The 17,539-nt window shown below is 40.8% G+C and overlaps 1 protein-coding gene across 1 annotated transcript in view; it reads left to right on the plus strand.

Moving 5' to 3' along the window:
* The first annotated feature begins 1,858 nt into the window (after window positions 1–1,858).
* SOAT1 (sterol O-acyltransferase 1) overlaps window positions 1,859–17,539 on the plus strand; it is a 58,684-nt gene continuing 43,003 nt past the window's right edge. The window contains exons 1-2 of the mRNA XM_033092781.1: window positions 1,859–2,064; window positions 13,145–13,267. Of these exons, the coding sequence (XP_032948672.1) occupies window positions 13,153–13,267 (115 nt within the window). The 5' untranslated portion in view covers window positions 1,859–2,064; window positions 13,145–13,152. The remainder of the gene's footprint in view (window positions 2,065–13,144; window positions 13,268–17,539) is intronic.

The raw sequence follows: 17,539 nt of genomic DNA on the forward strand, positions 1-17,539 counted from the left end.
TATTCAACGGTCTTCAACCTTGAAGTAAAATCCTCCCATTCACTTCAGTAAACAACCCAGGAGTCATCTTGTTGACTACCTTCACACCTGCACCTCAGGAAATATCCTGAAATCCTTCAACTTCTATTTCCATAGCAACGACTCTAATCCAGCACCATCGTCCATCTCATGGGCTTGTCCAATAGCTTCCTATCATTGGCTTCTCCCTGGTTCCATTTCCGCTCCCCTCTAAGTCATTCTCCACAAAATAGGTTGATTTAAAAAACAAGACAAAACTTAACAAAACAAAAATCTAACCAACACAATGAAGCTCCTGCTTAACGGTCCAACCTCAATCTCCTACCTTCACACGGTGCTTCAAACCTCCTGGTCTTCTGTTCCTCGAACAAGCTAAACTAGTTCAGCATCAGCACTTGCACACCCTTTGTCCTCTGGCTAGAATGCTCTTCTTCCCATAGTTGGCATGGCTGGCTCCGTCCTCTCATCTACGTCTTAGCGTGGATCACCTCCTCACAGAGTCCTTCCTGGACCACACTGTTTTGTTTTCATTTTGGCATTTGTCATGACCTGCAATTATCTTACTTACTTGTTTCTTTATCGTCTCCACTAGAAACATAAGCTTCTAAGTGCAGGGGCTTCTTCTGTTGTATTCACTGCTGTATCCCTAGCACCAAGAACAAAACACAATCACTGTTTTTTGAATGAATAAATGGAACAAAGGAAAAGACAAGAGTCTTCCTGGTGTATATATAAGGTGGCCAGCACAGTCTCAGCGGAAATGAGTCCCTGTGTTCCTACAGCTCTTTAACAGGTGGGCAGGGAGAGGGAATGCACCAAAGGCATTGGGAACTACCGGATACTATTGTCATCCTGTTGGCAGAAGCAGCAATCAATCACAGTTGTAAAAGAGGCAAACTGGGTGGGTTGCCAGTGGCCGCCAATACTGAATTCCAATGAATGCTGCTCTGCCTTGGGATGGAGAGTGGGCCTGTTCTGGGTGGCCAGGGTACTTGTCCATCCTCTTTGTTAAAATGTCCACGAGAGTAGTCAGTTCAGGTAAACCTGAGCCGTTTGTTTAGGGCAGACGACCCGGTAATGGGTGGCCATCTTTACCTGGTAGGAGTAGGGTCGGAGTGAATAGGCAGGCTAGCTTAGCTTGTCCTGGTTTGCAAGCTGCCAGTGCGGCCCTTCCGTCTCTGCTGCCCTCATACATTCCCTTTTCACCTAACTTTACCTACACCTTTTTCCTTCGTAAAACCTAAGCGATTAACTGTTCTAGCTAATCTATGTCCTAAATCTCTTTGCATTTTCATTTTTTTCTTTGATTATGAAGTCCCCCTTTTAATTACTTAATTGCCTCTTTACTTCACATATCTTACTGTCTCCTGATCTAGTTCGTATCGTGCTTGAAGACATAGTCAAGTACAGTGTACAAAGCCTGAAAGCATCCCATGACACACGCTTCTGCCTAGTGCTTCTGTTTTGTTCCTCGAGGGGCAGTTCAAACTGCAATGATCCTGTTTTAGAAGCGGCTTCTGTGAATCTCTAGAAGAGGCACCAGACTCGCTAGTCCCTTGCTACCACCCAGGGTGCCGTTTTTGGACTTGCAGGAAGTTGTCTCGGTCCCATTTCTGCCACACAATGAATCGCTGGGCAGAAATGGAAAGCAAGCTGCTGTCGCCGGTGTTACGATCTGCTAGCGCTTAGTGCCCCCTCGTAGGGCAACAGGGCCAGCTGGGGGCTCTCGTACCGCGTACCCGCGCGCCCGGGAAGGGGCGGGGCCGCCGTGGGCGGTGGGCGGAGCCTGGTGGCCTCCAGGGCCACCAATGAAATCCTGAGCCCACGAGGGCCGTGCGCGTGACGCTGCGTAGCGGGCCGCGAGGCTGGGGGCGGTGGGGCCCCGGAGTCCGGTGCTTTATCTTCGTCTGCGGCGGGGCTGGCTGCGTTGCCGGCCTTGGGAACCTGGAGAGCTACCCTGAGCCGACCTTCCTGCCGGCCTCCCTGTGACGGCTTCCCGGCTGTGCCCTCCTTGCCGAGGTCCCAGCTGCCGGGCTGCGGCCGCAGGTAATGCCCATGCCCCGGCTCCCCTCCTCACTTCCCGTCTGGGTCCACCCGCCTCAGCCGGAGAAGAAGGGGATAGAGGTGATGGCTGCAACTCCGGCCCGGAGGGCCTGGCCTTGTCCTGGGCCGGGGGGCGGAGGAGGCGGCCCGGATTCGGGGGAGGGGAGGCTCTGCGAGTCCTCAGGAGTTTAGGGGATGGAGACGGCGCGAAAGTTACCATCGGGCGTTCCGATGGCTGGCAGCCTTTTAAACGTTGGTTGGAGGTTGGTTTGGTGTCCCCCGAATCCGGTGGCATCTCTCCCACCGGTAGTAAAGAAAATTATGACTTAGAAGACATTATATGCCTTAAAAAAGCGAAACCAAAACTGCACCCAGCTTCTAATTGATTTAGGGAAAAAACGTGTGCGAAAGGATGGATGACACTTCAAGACATCAAAATCTGCTTGTCTGGGCACCAGAGCCTTTCATCAAGCTCATATTTATTTTTAAATATTAGGATGTATTGAAGTTTCTGTCGTTCTTAAGTGTCAATAGCCATGCAGTTTAAATGCATGTTTAGAAGTTAATTTGTAAGGGAGAAAAAGCTATATACTCTAGTCTCCATATTTATATATAGATTAAGGTCACTGGTCACTTCTTAATATTTAAATGGCTGCCATCTGCTTAAAATACTTATTTTTCCCCCAGAGTGCATGCCTTTCCCTTGAGCTAGAATTCAACTTGAAGCATTTTTTTCCTTCCTTTAAGTTGGTTGGTGTGGGTGAATGACTTGTAAGTGTGTTGTCTAGGCATGAGAATGAATTTTGGAAGGAGCTCTTGATACTTTCAAGAGTAATCATTTAAAAATGCCTGCGTCTCAATGGGTCACACACTTAGAACTCTCAAAGATTCCATCTTCTCATAGGATAATAAAACCAAAGTACCCTCACCACACTTCCCATCTCCAGTTCATTTGGGGTCAGTTGGTGCCTCGCTCTCTGGGCTCAAGCCACACTGGTTTTTTGTTGTGGTGGTGGTGGTTGTTGTTCTAGGAAAGGCTCTTTCTTTTTACTCTCTCCTTATCTTTAGGGGTTTCCTCCACCTCTTAGGTGCTCTTCTGTCCCTTCCTCCAACTTCTGTGCATTTCTCGATTATCAAACCCAAATATCACTTCTTCAGGAAACCCATCCTATCCCAGTGAAACTCTCCTAGCACACTCAATTGTCCTTAGCAGCAGTTAATCATCAACTGAAGGAGACGCATTAGTTACTTAGATGCTTTAACTGTTTCCTCTACTAGCATGTAAATATCCTGACAGCTGGGCTAGTCCATTTTATTTATGTCTTAATTCTCTGAGTCTGGCCCAGCACCTGGCACAGGTACAGAATGAACTGAGTTGGAGGACAGAGGAAGGAGCTTTTGAATGGGAGATATTAACTAGGGAAGAGTACCTGTTTCCATTGGGAAGGAAATGGAAAAAGATTTTAATTTATTTTTGGAAGTTACCACACAGGATGAATGAGTGTACTGACCATCCAGATGTAAATGAGAATTTATCTGTGTTTTGTAGTTTGACTCATTGACTTAACGACCTAATTCTTTGATATGTAAATGTTGTAGGGCTGTATTAGGGCAAACCTTTAGTTAGAAGGAAGAGGGAGAAATTTTGTTTTGGATTGATTGTAAATTTATCTGCAATTGTTTCTTTTTCCCTAGTGAACCTGGGAGTGGTTTACCAAAGTTCACCGAGAGAGTAGGCGCTCAATATTTATTTGTTTTACAAATTTATAGGTTCTTTTGAAAGTTTTATTAGAACGCTGTAGGCAGACTACAGTTGACACGTCTTTCAACATGGTTCATTTATGTCTCAAACCAATTGTTTTTGTTTTGCTTTTGTTAAACAGAAAACCACGGGTCCAAAATGGTGTCATTCATGCTAAAAGCTCCTGATACCAAACCTAGACTTAATACCTGATCTAATTGCAGTTTCAGCCTCTTCTTTTGCTTGGCCTGCTCCAAACCATTTGGAGAGTACTTTTTCTCCTAACAATGCCACCTTGGGCCCTTGAGCCATTCTCTACTGCTCACATCCACTTCTATTTATTTGAAGTGTACTATCTCTTCTAATAAACTACTCTTTCACCACTTAAAAAAAAAAAGAAAAAGAAACATAATCTTAATCAATCTGCCTGATAAGACCCCTGTGCCTTCCCCTCGGGGAAGGTGACCCTGCCTGAAGTAATCCACTCTTTTAACTTCCTAGTCCCACCATTTTTTTCTGCCTATAAAAACCTTCCATTTCGTAGAACTCATCGGAGCGCCCTCTGGTTGCTAGATGGGATGCTTGCCCATTTCACGAAATCACTTAATAAAGCCAATTAGATCTCCAAATTTATTCGGTTGAAATCTGTTTCTTAACACTTTCTTAAGGCCAGTTAGACTATTACACTGAACATTACAAAACCAATGCATAGATTAGATTCTTAAGAAATAAGTGTTTAATCAGTGTGTTGTATTCTAAAATAGTTATCTGTCAGCTTTATGTCCCCTTGGGTGTAAATGTTTCCACTGCTACTTACCTGCTGTGTGACTTTGATTTGAGCAAGTTTCGCAGCATTTCCAAATCTTTTGTGTCTTTTAAAATGGGAATGGTAAATGAAATATGGGATGCATTGAACTGCGCGGGTGCACAGCACTGAAAATGTTACTTAGTAAACACTGGTGTCCGGTGTCTTTATTGCTGGACCTCCTAGACTGACTAGTCTTATGATCAGTGTTTTCACTTCCTCAACTCATTTCGCAACAACAATCCAATATATTTCTTTGTCCTTCTTCCCGAAACTAACTGTAGAAGTAAATTGTAGCTATTAATAGCCCCAAATTATTAAATATCCCATGTCCCACCTTCCTTTTTCTTTCCTTCATTTTTTTTTTGGTCCTATTTAAATTTTCAGTGATATTGACCATAGATAACCTCTGGAATCATCTAAGTTGGTTTCGAACATTTCTTGTTCCTGGTTCTCCTCTAATCTATCCTAAGCCTTGCTTCCTATTGTTCTTTGTCTTGTAATCTTGGGAAAATTACTTAACCACCTGTAAAATGGGATAATAGTACGTAGGTATTGCATAGGTGGTTGTGAGGATTAAATGAGCCATAGTAAGTACTAGGTAAATATTAGTTTTATTATTCCCTAGGTGACCTCTTTCTGCTTTATGGTCTCTCCCTGGGAGATTTCCTGCCTGTGCCTGTACACCGATGAATCCCGGATCTCCATTTTCAGTCCGGACGTGTATATTCATCTGCCTATGGGTCATCATTACTTGGCTGACCCACACACACCATATTGAACTTATCTACTCCTTTCTCTTCTCCTGTAATTACTTAGCTTAATGCATAGCCTTAGCTGAGTTAGAAAACTCACTTGGGATCTCCATTTCCAACTATCGTCTGGCTGTGGCCACCTGGACATCTCACTGACGCTCTCACTTAATGTTGCTGAATGTATCTCCCTATCTCTTTATTGAAATCATTAGTTCACTTCGTAAACGCATGTCATTTGAGCCTTACTTCAGGCCTTTATCATTCTTCTTCTGAACTCAGTGTTCTCCCTGCCAACCTCTCCTTTCTCTAGCACGTCCTCCATGTTGTCCCTTGAGTTGTCTTACTAAAGACAAATATCAAGTCACCTCCTGTTTGAAAATCTCTATTAGCTCCTTGTTTCTGTGTGAAGTTCCAGACTCCTTAGAATGGCTCCTCAGGGCCCTTGACCTTTTGTTCTTACCCTTCCACTTACCCTGTGCACAGCCTGTTCCTTCTTTCCCTTTAAGATTTAACCTAGATTTTACCTACTTCAAGAAACCTTCACTGGTTGCCTCTAAACTCAGTTGGCCACCAGACCTGTATTCCCTTCATACTCCATGACATCTCGGATACAGTTTTGTAATACCATTAGGTGTTACAATTACGTTTGTATGTCTTTCGCCCACTAGATTTTCACTTCTTGAGAGAACAGACTATTGTAGTCATCTGTGTATCTCAGGGCCTGATACATATTAGATCTCTATAAAATGTTTGAAATAATGAATCCATCTACCAAGGTCTGTACTTGGTCATGTTTTTCATAGTGTAGTCTCTTCCTCCCACCCTGTCTTGATGCCTAGCAAACTTCTGTTGCTTCTTTGAACTCTGGCTCTGATGTCTCCGCCTCTGTGAGTACTTGTTTAACTTCTCTAAATAGTTATCCCTTCTCTTGACACATTGTGTGTATATGTGAACATTGTAATGAGGTAAACCTGTATTATTACAACACATTTACCTAACATCGTTGTAGAAAGAAGTGCTTACTGTACATTTGGCACATACCATTTAAGTGTCAGAACTTCAAAACCAATTTCAGTGCATATTGCCTTCTTGCCTTCTATGTTTAAACTACCAAAGCCTTTTTTAGACATGCCACGGTCATCAGAGCATGAATTTCAGCTAAGATTTGCTTTGATACAAGAATGTATTGATGGACTCAAGAAACAGAACTCCTTTGATCCTGCACTAAAAAAAAACCTACGCTTGCTCTCTTTTTAATGTTGACTACTTTGAAGTTTTCTTTCTTTACTCTTATCTAGTATAGTTATGCTTCTGGTAGTCACTACTTTTTTTCTGTTTGAAAATGGCAACAGGATTACCCCAACATAAGGTTATTGTTAGCATTAAAGGAGATACTGTACACAAACGTGTTATCAGAGGACAGAAAATTGTAATTATGCACCAAGGGAACTTCTTAACAATTCTAATAATGTTTATTCTAATTATTTGAATTGTTTCAGCAGAATAGTTTCTCAAATTTGACAGGTTTTTCCAGTGGAGTAAAGGGCATGGCACTTGTCAGCAAATTGTTTTTCAGAGTTTCTTAGACAACCTAAATTTAGAATTGGGTCCTGAGTGGTAGGTGTTGATGAAAAGTCCTAAGCTTTAGGACAGATCATTTTTGTGTATATACAAATGAAATCCCAAACTAGGTAAATTTCCTTATTAACTGTTTTATATTTACCTTTTAATATTAATAGGTAAAATTAGAAAGAAAAGTGAACATGAGTTCCAACTCTCATACTAGCCTAGTAATATTTGTTTCGCAAACAACGATCGCTGGTATCTACTTGTTTTATATCCTTAATGCATGTGAAAATGCTTGGTAACCATTTATTAACTTATTTAACAAATGTATATTCTGTGCGCACTGTATTCCAGGCACGGTTCTAGATATTTAGATAAAATGGTGAACAAGACAAAATTCTGCTTTTCCTGGGGATTCCAGTCTTGTGGGGTAGATAGACAGCGCTGTAACGGATCGGGCAGTAAGTGCTTTGAAGAAGAATAAAGCAGGGTCAGGAATACGAGTAACAGGGTGTGCGAATGTTTAGTTAGGGAAGACAGGGGATGGGACATGAGGATGGGACATTTGAGTAGAGAACTTGAAGGGAAGAAGAAAGCCTAGAGGGTATCTGGGATAGATGTTCCAGACAGAAGAAATAGCAGAGACCTCTAAGCGGGAATGAGTGTGGTTTGTTTGAGAGATAGCAAAAGGCCGGAATAAGTAGAGGAGAGCAATTGAGAGAATTGTAGTAGGAGGTTGAGGGTGCCGGGGAGGGGGACAGGGTGGCGAGTGGCAGATCTGGGAGGACTTGCTAGGTGACGGCGAGGACTTAGAACAAAATCCAATGTTCGAAGGGTTTTGAGCAGGGGCGTGACTTGCTCTGACTTACCTTTTAAAAGGATTACTGAATGCTGTGTTAAAAAATAGACCGGAAGGGAGAAGATGAAGAGAGGCCAGTTAGAAGGTTACTGTGGTGAGAGGTGGCGCTGGCTGAGACTATGGCGAAAGGGGGTGGACATGGGAAAAGGTTAGAATTGGACGTATATTTTGATGGCAGAGTAAAACGGACGTGTCGTTGGATTGGATAAGGGAAAGTGAAGAATCAGGGGTAACTCCTCGTTTTGTTTCCGTTTTTGTTTGTTCAAGTCTGGGCAAAGAGTGACTGTGAGTCCCATTAACTGAGATGGGGACGACAGTCAGAAGGGTAGAATTGGAGGGAACTTCAGTCGTTCAGTTTGGGTCATGCTAAGGTTGAGATGCCTGTAAGACATCTGAAGGTGTCAAGCAGGCCTTTGGATGTGAGCCTGGAGTTCGAGGAAGGGTGGGCCTGGTGGGGAGAGAAGGGTATCAAAGAATTGGTGTGGAAGCATCCGAGTGAGTGAGCTGGTGGGCGGTCAGGGAGTTACATGCTGGCAATCAGAATTACGGACGTGGTGCCGTTATTGGTAACAGTAGAATCTAGGGGAACGTGTGACGGGGACATGAAACCAGTTTATTGCAGACAGGAGGAAGTGAAGGAGGCTGCAGACCCGGGTAGGGGATGGATGGATAGACATGGATGCTGAGGTAAAAGGAGATGAGGGAGTGAGGGAATGAAGGGAGTGACCCGGAAGACAGCACTGCTTGCCACAGGCTGGCTGTCAGTTGTGATAATCTGGCTATTTCGGGTATTTAAGGAAGGGAAAGATGAAGAGTGACCTAGAAGGAATAGGAAACAAGGAGGACAGTGCCCCCTCCAGGTCCTGTTTAATGGGAGCAAGAAAACACTGGTACACCTCACATGTAAGGGCAATGATCCTGTAAGCACTTAGAAACATGGAGCCTTAATTACAATTTGAATTTTTGTCTTTGCAACAGCTGAAGTCGTTCGCCTAGCTAGTGTCTAGGTTGGTAAGGGAATAAAAAGTTCAGCTCTCCTTCGTCTCCCATCTGGATGGTTGCAGTTGTCTGAACTAAGCGGTCCCTTGCTGGCGCTCTTGCCCTCGCGGTCTGCTCTGCACACAGCGGCCCAAATGACTCATCTGTCTAGGGAAAGAACCATTGAGCTGAGCGTTACTATAGTTTGCCTCCATTTTCTGCAATAACAGCCACATACTGTTAGCTGACATGCCTGGCAGAGGAGCTCAATTCAGACATCATCTCCTAATCTTATGAGTGACATGATCTGAGGATTTGGACAAAAATGGAGGTGAGCTGTTAGGTTGGTGCAAACGTAACTGTGGTTTTTGCAATTATTTTTAACCTTTTCAACCGCAGTTACGTTTGCACCAACCTAATATTGAGAGTAATAAGTATCCTTCCTAACAGCTGTATGTATGACAATAATAAAATGTGTTAATCTTGTCTTGGAAACCACATGGTGTTTGAGCGGTATTTGAGGAAGTATGTAATTACACATATAGCACTTTATTTACCCTCATCTCATACATCATAAAAGTAAACAAGTAGAATCGGAGGGATGGTATGGCTTAATGTTTGACTAGATCATTTAGCACATAGGAGGTAGATAGGTAGGGATCAGATCACTTAATTCTTAAAACTTGCCTGTTAATAATAAAACATTGGCACTTTAGCGTATGTTATCTGACTGTTTTTTTGTGATCATAAACTGCAGTAGTATTTATCTTCATTTTCTAGATGAAGAAACAGATTCAGAGAGTTTGGAGGATTCACCCAAGGACATAATGACATGATGTAACAGAGGCGTAAACTCCCGTGCTCTAAATCTGGTGCTTATCCACTGTATCACCACCATTCTCTAACTTCCTGCTAATAGAGGAAACGGAGGCCTGCAGTATTTTAGTCAGACTATGACATGAAAATTTTGTTATGAAGTTAGCGTTTTCTTTTCTGGCTGACTTCTGAACTAAGTAGATTAAATTGTGTCAGTGTAATTGTGCAAACTCAGTGGCCGTATTTCAGCTTTCAAAGTAAGGCTTTATGGTCTAGATGAGTTGATGGATCCTGATCTCATCACCAAGGACTTTTAAATTTTTTTTCATTTTTCTAGAGGGCACCCAGGCTTAAAATTTATTTATTTATTTTTTGCCTTGTTAAGCATCACTTATTTGTCTGTCAAACTTGATTTATTAAGTATTTTCTCACCTCTTAATAAGTAATTTTAATCAGCTTGAGATAACGGATTTCTCACCGAGTTGATACAGTCTCAGCCAAAAGCAAAGTAACATAGTTTTCATTAGCCTGTATTGTTTGCTTTGTATGATAAATGTGTGATTGTTTCTTTCAGTTATTGAAATATTTGAAGTAGTTTTTGTAGACCCTTAGGAGTCTTGGAGACCCCCCCGCCCACAATTCAGAACCGTTGTTGTAGATCTTACTGTCGAGTAGGATGTCTGAAGCTGTTCACTGTTCACATCAAAGATGCTGCTCAGTGGCCTCCTCCCAGCATATAGTTTCCTCTTGATTCTTGAAGTTTCGAGCACCGTATCCTGTTACTTAGAGTAATTGGTTGTGGTATTAACGGATACATCCACTGTCTGCACTCATGCATGCCTGTCATGTTCCAGAGACTCCCTATTAGATTGGGGGGATTCAAAGAAAAAAAACCATGTAGTCCCTCTCTTTGAGAAACTTATGCTAGTACAAGAGGCAGAGAGTATTGCTCTCTGAGTATAGTAGTGTGATAGAAATGGGGGGTAAGAGATGGTGGTCAAAGAAACCTTAGTAGGGGACTTGCGTCAGGCAATCTGGTGATTACAAAGTAGGCTGTGGAATCTGGTAGTTCTGGTTTTGAATCCCAGTTCTGCTATTGAAGAATCAGATGATTTGGGGTATTTTTCTCATCTGTAAAATGAGGATAACACCTACCTCCTAAGTTTGTAAAGGTTTCATAAGAAAATGTAAAGCACTTAGCAGCACAGTGCCTGGTAGGTACCTAGTAGCTGCTCACTAAATCAGAGCTGCTGTTTCTTCTGCTGCCGCTGCTGTGAGTCTTTGAAGGGTGAGTAGGGGTACCTAGATAAAGAAAGGGCAGAGGAGAACTGGCTTTCTAGAGACTGGAGAGAGTATACGGGAAGACATGGTGATCAAAGACAATCTTTGGGGAATAAAATAGTAGTACCTACCTTAAAGATTATATTGAGATTAAAATACATAATACATGTAAAGCACATACGCACTTAAAAGTAGAGTCCCTATTTTTAATCCACATGATCCCCTCTATAATTCCTTCCTTTTGGAAACATCTTGGTTCTTTTTGCATTTTTCTGGCTCTGTTGTTGTCTTCCCTGATTTCTTTTCTACTCCTTGATGTCCTACTTTGAGGGCAGCCCTCAGAATTTAGTTGTCTGATCTCACTTCTCGAATTGTTTCTTTTGGAGGATGAGATGCTTCTGGCTTCCTCTGTTATTGTCACACAAATGACTTTCAGATTTATCAGTTGTCCTGACCTCTTTCCTAGGTTCCTCTTAATAGGATCTTATTGGTCTCCCAAAATTTCGACTTGATATATTTATCTACTCTTCCACAATTGTTGCATTTATTCAGTTTCAGAAAAAAAATTAGAAGGGAACTGATCTAGATTTGTCACATTTTCACTTTGCCAAGCAGTGATACTTAAGAAAACAATCAAACTCACCATGTGCTACATTTCGTACAGAAAAGGACATTTCAACCTAAAAGTTTGCAGAGACTTTAATCTTAGAATTTAAAAATATGTAGCGTTAAAAATAATGTAATGATTACTTCATCCTTTGCTTCAGACTGATAAAAACTTTTTATGTAGCAAAACACTGCTTTGGAGTAAACCTTGTTCTGTCTTGACATTGATATTTGACCTTGATCATATTTCTCGGTGTTTAAAATGGTTCACCACTGCCTGGCTGAAAAAAAATCCTAATTTCTTAGGTCTTTACAATTTGACTCCAGCTCTGCTTTCTAGCCTTTTCCTCCATCACATTTCTCTGTTACCAACCTAACAAAAAGTTCAGATAGTCGGTGTTTGTAGTTTGGATCGGACCCAGGTTCACATGTGGCCCTGTCGTTAGCTGTGTGGTCTCTGGCAAGTTTACTGTGCTGGGAAAGCATCCTAGAGCTGTGCTGGTACATCAGCTCGTTGCTGCGAGCTAGGTGGCACTTACCAGCTAGGTCTTCTTGCTGTTCTTCTATTGAACACAAATGATTTCATTGACCATCAACATCAGACAAGGCCATTCTGTGGTCAGAATGGATCAAGACAAAATGTAAACATTGTCCAAGTCACAAAATTTCCAGCATCCTCCTCCCCAGTCTAACGTGAGTGATGGTTGCTACTTTATCAATTGTAGCTCCAGCCCTCCTCTAGTTGGCCTCGATAGAGAGTTGTTGATATAACCAATAATAGAATTGTCCCTGCTTTCTGAAAGCACCCAAGCCAGAGTGAACCTCTGCTGTTTTGGACATTCCCCAAAAACCACCCACCCAAGTCTCAAATCCTAAATAAGTCATTTTTAATGCTCTCTTATTAAGACTCCCCCCAGTTTCCCGAGGGATGCATTCCTAATGAACCCAGTTTGTTCCACATCAAGTACGAGTTATGTTCCTGGTGTGTGGGGTGTGGGTAGAGGGCTGGACAGGAACTACTTTGAGCCTTATTTTTCCTCATCTGTGAACCAGGAATAATAACATGTTTTTGCAGAGTTGTTAGGAAGATTAGATGAGAAAAAAATGAAAGCACCCAGTGGAGTCCTTGAACTTAGTAGATAGTCTACAAACACTTGTTTTTTGTCCTCTAGTAAAGCAGTCTGATCAGTTGTGGTCCCTGAACAAGGTCCATGGACCTTGTTTTAACCCTTTCTCACTCATGGAGTGCTCATTTCAGACTCAGTCCAGATGCCTTTTCTGTGAAACCTTTACATCTTTTAATGCTCTTTTCTGTCTCTGAACTTCATATATTTATTGTTTTTACCATTGGCTTGATATTAGTCGTACTCTATCTTTTGTTATTGAATTCTCAATTTTTCATATACTTATGCCTTGTGTGTTCAGCTAAATTGTCCTTTAGGAATGGGGGCTATGTGTAAATAAGGGCCTTTGAAACTAGCCAGTTACTTTATAGGGACTAATTTCTCCAAATTTTTGTTTATAGTGTCTTGTACTCAGAAAATGCTTACATAAAACTAAAGTCAAACAAAAGGAAGAGTATGTATCATCATTTTTCACCTCCTAAATATGGTAATATTGTGAAATTTGTCTCAACCAGTTACTTTGTTCAAAACTTTTTATATCTTCTTTCTTAGAGAACACAATGGTGGGTAAAGGGATGTCTCTGAGAAATCGGCTGTCAAAGTCCAGTGAAAAGCCTGAAGAAGAAGAAGACCAGGGAAACCCTACAAAGGAGTCCCTAGAAGCACCCAGTAATGGTGAGGCTTTTAATTTCTTTTTTTTTTTTTTTTGAGGTGAATTAATGAAATAGAGAACAAATTCAGTGCTCTACAACAGGGATTCCATCTCGCTGGCACTCTTGATTTTAAATGGATATGCTGGTAGGCACTGTAAAGATACAGAAGACAAAACTATATTGATAAAGAGACAAGAAAAGAACTCTTCGGTGTAAGTGTCATTCACAGCTACCTTAGATCCTATTGGTGACACTGGTATACATCACAGAGGTGAATTTTATTGACGTAAGTGGAGTTTGCAATGTATACTTTAATTCAGGATTCATCACATCAAGTTTTATATATCTGGTAATGAAGACATTAGAAAGTAAGCCCTTTCTTGTTAATTACATCCGCGAACATTTTGGGGGTTTTTACTATGTTCTAGAACATTCATCCATTTATTCATTCCTTCAACCACCTAACCTACCAATAGTTATTGATGCCCTGCTCGGTGCTGAGGCTTACAGCCATGATCAATACAGATGTATTTGTCCTCATGGAGCTCCAAGTCAAGTGTACGAGAAACACTGCCTCTGTAATTAAAATAATTAGATTATTACACATAAGTGCTGCTAATTACTTTCTTACTAGATGTAATGAGCATGAGGAGAGTAATAAGCAGTATACCTGACCACCTAGTTCCGTACCAGGCTATAAATCTTGGGAGAAGGAGATTAGGGAGTTTTATACTTACATCCAAGTCTATTCAACACATGAATATAAAGAAGAGTTTGATGATGTTTGTTAAGGTCATGGCTGATGCTTAAGATTGATAGACCTGTAAACACAACTCCAGCTGATGTCATCTATTACATCAGGCTATTTATTTTTCCAATGACATTTATATAGGTATTATTTTAACAAGGATTTGAAATTTGAGGCTTGTTTGGTTAACAAATAGGGATGGAATTTTATGAGAAGTTGTGTGGCATCCTGAGACTTCTAGAGAAACATATTTTTGCTTTTCCTTCTTAAATTTAATTGTATCCAGATGGATACCGCCAGGAATATAAATGTTTCTGCTTAAGTTTGCATAATGAAGTTTATTGATTAGCTATTTATGAAACATTTGTGTTGCATATGGGCTAGTTTCAGTGTGATATAAATGTGAAATTGGACCCAACATTGGGTAGAAGCATTCCCCTTCCATGATTTAGGGACTGTGTGATATAATCCATTTTATCTGTCTTGGAGACAGGAAAATTGCTTTTTACTGAAGCTTTCTGTCACCAGATATGATTTTCTCTTTATGTTCCAATTTTGAACAAGTGTTTAAATTACTCTAATTTCTACATATTTTCAGTACTCCATATTGTCTTCGTTCATTAAGTTTTAATCATTCCAGTTTTTAGTACAGGTAATAAAAATTGAGTTTTTTTTAGCTTCAATCAAGAAGTATAACCTCCTCCTTGATTTAATGTAAGTAATGCTGATCTGACCATAGAATGTGTTTCTTCACTTACTTAAGTATTTGTTCACTTTGGGGACTAAGCAGATGTGGCCTTGGACCCATCCCAGTTAGTGTGACCCACCAACCAGGACCCCTGGTAGCTTATTAGAAATGTTCCACCTTACATTTATTGAATACATTTTCATTTTAATAACATTCCCAGATAATTCATATGTGGGTTACAGTTTGAGACACAGATCTTTGTGGCAGTTTTCAGTTGGGGTGTATATTAATCAGGGTCTTCCAGAGAAACAGAACCAGTAGGCTATATGTAGATCTATAGAAAGGTGTCTTATGAGGAATTGGCTACGATGGAGGCTGAGAAGTCCCACGATGTGCTGTCTGCAAGCTGGAGGCCCAGGGGAGCCCGAGGTGGGATTCAGTCAAAACCTTACGTCCAAAATCCTGAGATTCAGGGCTGATGGTACATGTCCCAGACTGAAGGCCCGAGAAGCAGGAGCACCAGTGTCCCAGGCAATTCAAGCAAGAGAGCTTACTCGCCCTTCCTTCGCCTTTTGTGCTGTTGAGGCCCTCTGCTGTTGGAGAGGGTGGTCTTCACCCAGTCTGCTGATACAAATGCTTATCTCTCTGGAAACACCCAGAAATAATGTGTCACCAGCTCTCGGGGCTTCCCTTAGCCCAGTTGACACGTAACATCCAAGTGTATGCATGAGAATCATCTGTCAAATGAAAAGTAAACATCCAGCTAACAAAAACTGCTTGGACCCCATTATAGATCTACTGAATCAGAATCTCAGGGGGAGGGTCCAGGAATGTTAAGTTTGGAAATGGTTGCTTGATAACACAGATGAGAACCACTGCTGTCAAGAACTCTGAGACTTAACTAGAACCCCCTTGTGATATGTCACTTTGATATGTCACAGCGACAAGGACTTTTTTATTCTACTCAGTTTCTGTCGTTCTTGAATTCCTATGTTGTGGTTCCTAATTCTAGTAACTTCTGGGTAGGATGACTTTATGTCCTGATTTGCTCAGGTTAGTCTCAGTTTTCACCCGTGTCCAGTGCGATTCTTGCAGTGTATCCTTGATTTCTCAAAAGGGTCCCAATTTGTTTGATAAATTATATGGTCACTCCAACCATGGGGTTGTTGAATTAATAGTGACCATTATAGATGTTACAGTATTTAGTTCACATTTTCAGAAACGTATCATTAGTTTATCCAGTGAAATTATGATAATTAGCTTTCTTGTATGTTGTGGCATTTGTTGAAATAATACCAGTTCTGAAGATAACTTTTTGTCTGAATTGAAAATAATATTATTACCTGATTTTAAAAGTAATATGTGCTAATAAAAGTTTTTCTTATTCTATGATGCACATGTACTAAAGTGTTCAAATAATTCAGAATATACAGAAAAGGATTAAAAAAAGCAGAAATGACTCAAAATTCTGTCATTGAGAAATGAATGTATGTCCTTCCAGAGACATTTCATTTCCATAATTAAGTAACATTTTATATAATTAGAACATTTTATATACTGTTAAGTAACTGGGGTCTTCCAACACATTGTAGACATTTTCCTATTATCAAGTAACAGATGAGTGGCTACAAATTATTGTATTTTATATGTCATATACAGTTTGTTTCTGTGATGAATATTTAAGCTGTTTCTTTTTTTCTGCTATAAACAAATGGTAATGAATATCTTTACATATTTGTCAAATGTCGGAAAGAGTATTGCAGGGTCAAAGGATATTATTTTAAAATACTTATTTTGATACATGATATTGGATTGTAGCATTTACCTTTACACACTCTATAGTTAACCACCTGTGCTTTTGTCGTTAATATGCCTGTTTAGATTTTAAGTCTTATTTCTTCCTTACTACCTCTTTTCGTGACAGTGTTCCTGTCATTTCTGCTTTTTCTTTCTAATTTGCATCTCATAATACGTTGTGAAATGCTTCATTCTAGGAGTAAATAGAAATGAGGACCCTGTGTATAACTTAACAGGAAAAACTAAAACAGAGAGACTTATCTAGACCAAGTATTAGTACTGCCATTTACCAGTTGTCTTAAATGTGGCAATGTGATTTGAGTAGAGATTGGTCTAAGTTCTTTTTCTTTATTTTTCTCATTTTCTTTTCTCCTCTTGCTCCTTCTTTTCTTCCTCTCTTCTCCCCACTTGGCCCCTTCTCCTCTTTCTCTTTCTTTTTTCTTTCCATTCCTCCCAATTTTTTTATTGATATACTTTACATTCCTTTCAGGTGACACAGGCTAATCCCTCCCTGGGTAAACGGGCAGTCCCTGAGAGCAGCTTGCTTCCTGAGATGGCGTCAGTCACGCCAAGCACCAGAAACCATTGTGCTTAACAAATTCTCATCATTGTTTAATTACAGCACATTTTTTTCACCCCAAAAAGGAACCCCATGCCATTTTAACAGTCACTCTCCATGCTCCCGTTCTCCCACCCTGGCAACTACTAATCCTTACCCGTTCAGCCATTGATGGACTTTTGAGTTGCTGCCACTTCTTGGCTGTTGTGAATAATGCTGCTGCTACGAACATAGGTATACAAATATCTGAGACTCTGCTTCTTCTTTTGGATATATGCCCAGAAGTGGGTTGCTAGATTGTGTGATGGTTCTACTTTTAATTTTTTGAGGAACTGGCATCCTGTTTTCCATAATGGCTGCACCGTTTTACAATCTCATCAGTGGTGCGTGAGTGTTCCCATTTCACCACATCCTCACCAATACTTGTTACTTTGTTTTATTTTATTTTGTTTTTTAAAATAGTAGCGATTCTAAGGAGTGATGGGTGATACTTCACTGTGGT

Source organism: Rhinolophus ferrumequinum, chromosome 22 (genome assembly GCF_004115265.2).
Source record: "Rhinolophus ferrumequinum isolate MPI-CBG mRhiFer1 chromosome 22, mRhiFer1_v1.p, whole genome shotgun sequence".
NCBI lineage: Eukaryota > Metazoa > Chordata > Mammalia > Chiroptera > Rhinolophidae > Rhinolophus > Rhinolophus ferrumequinum.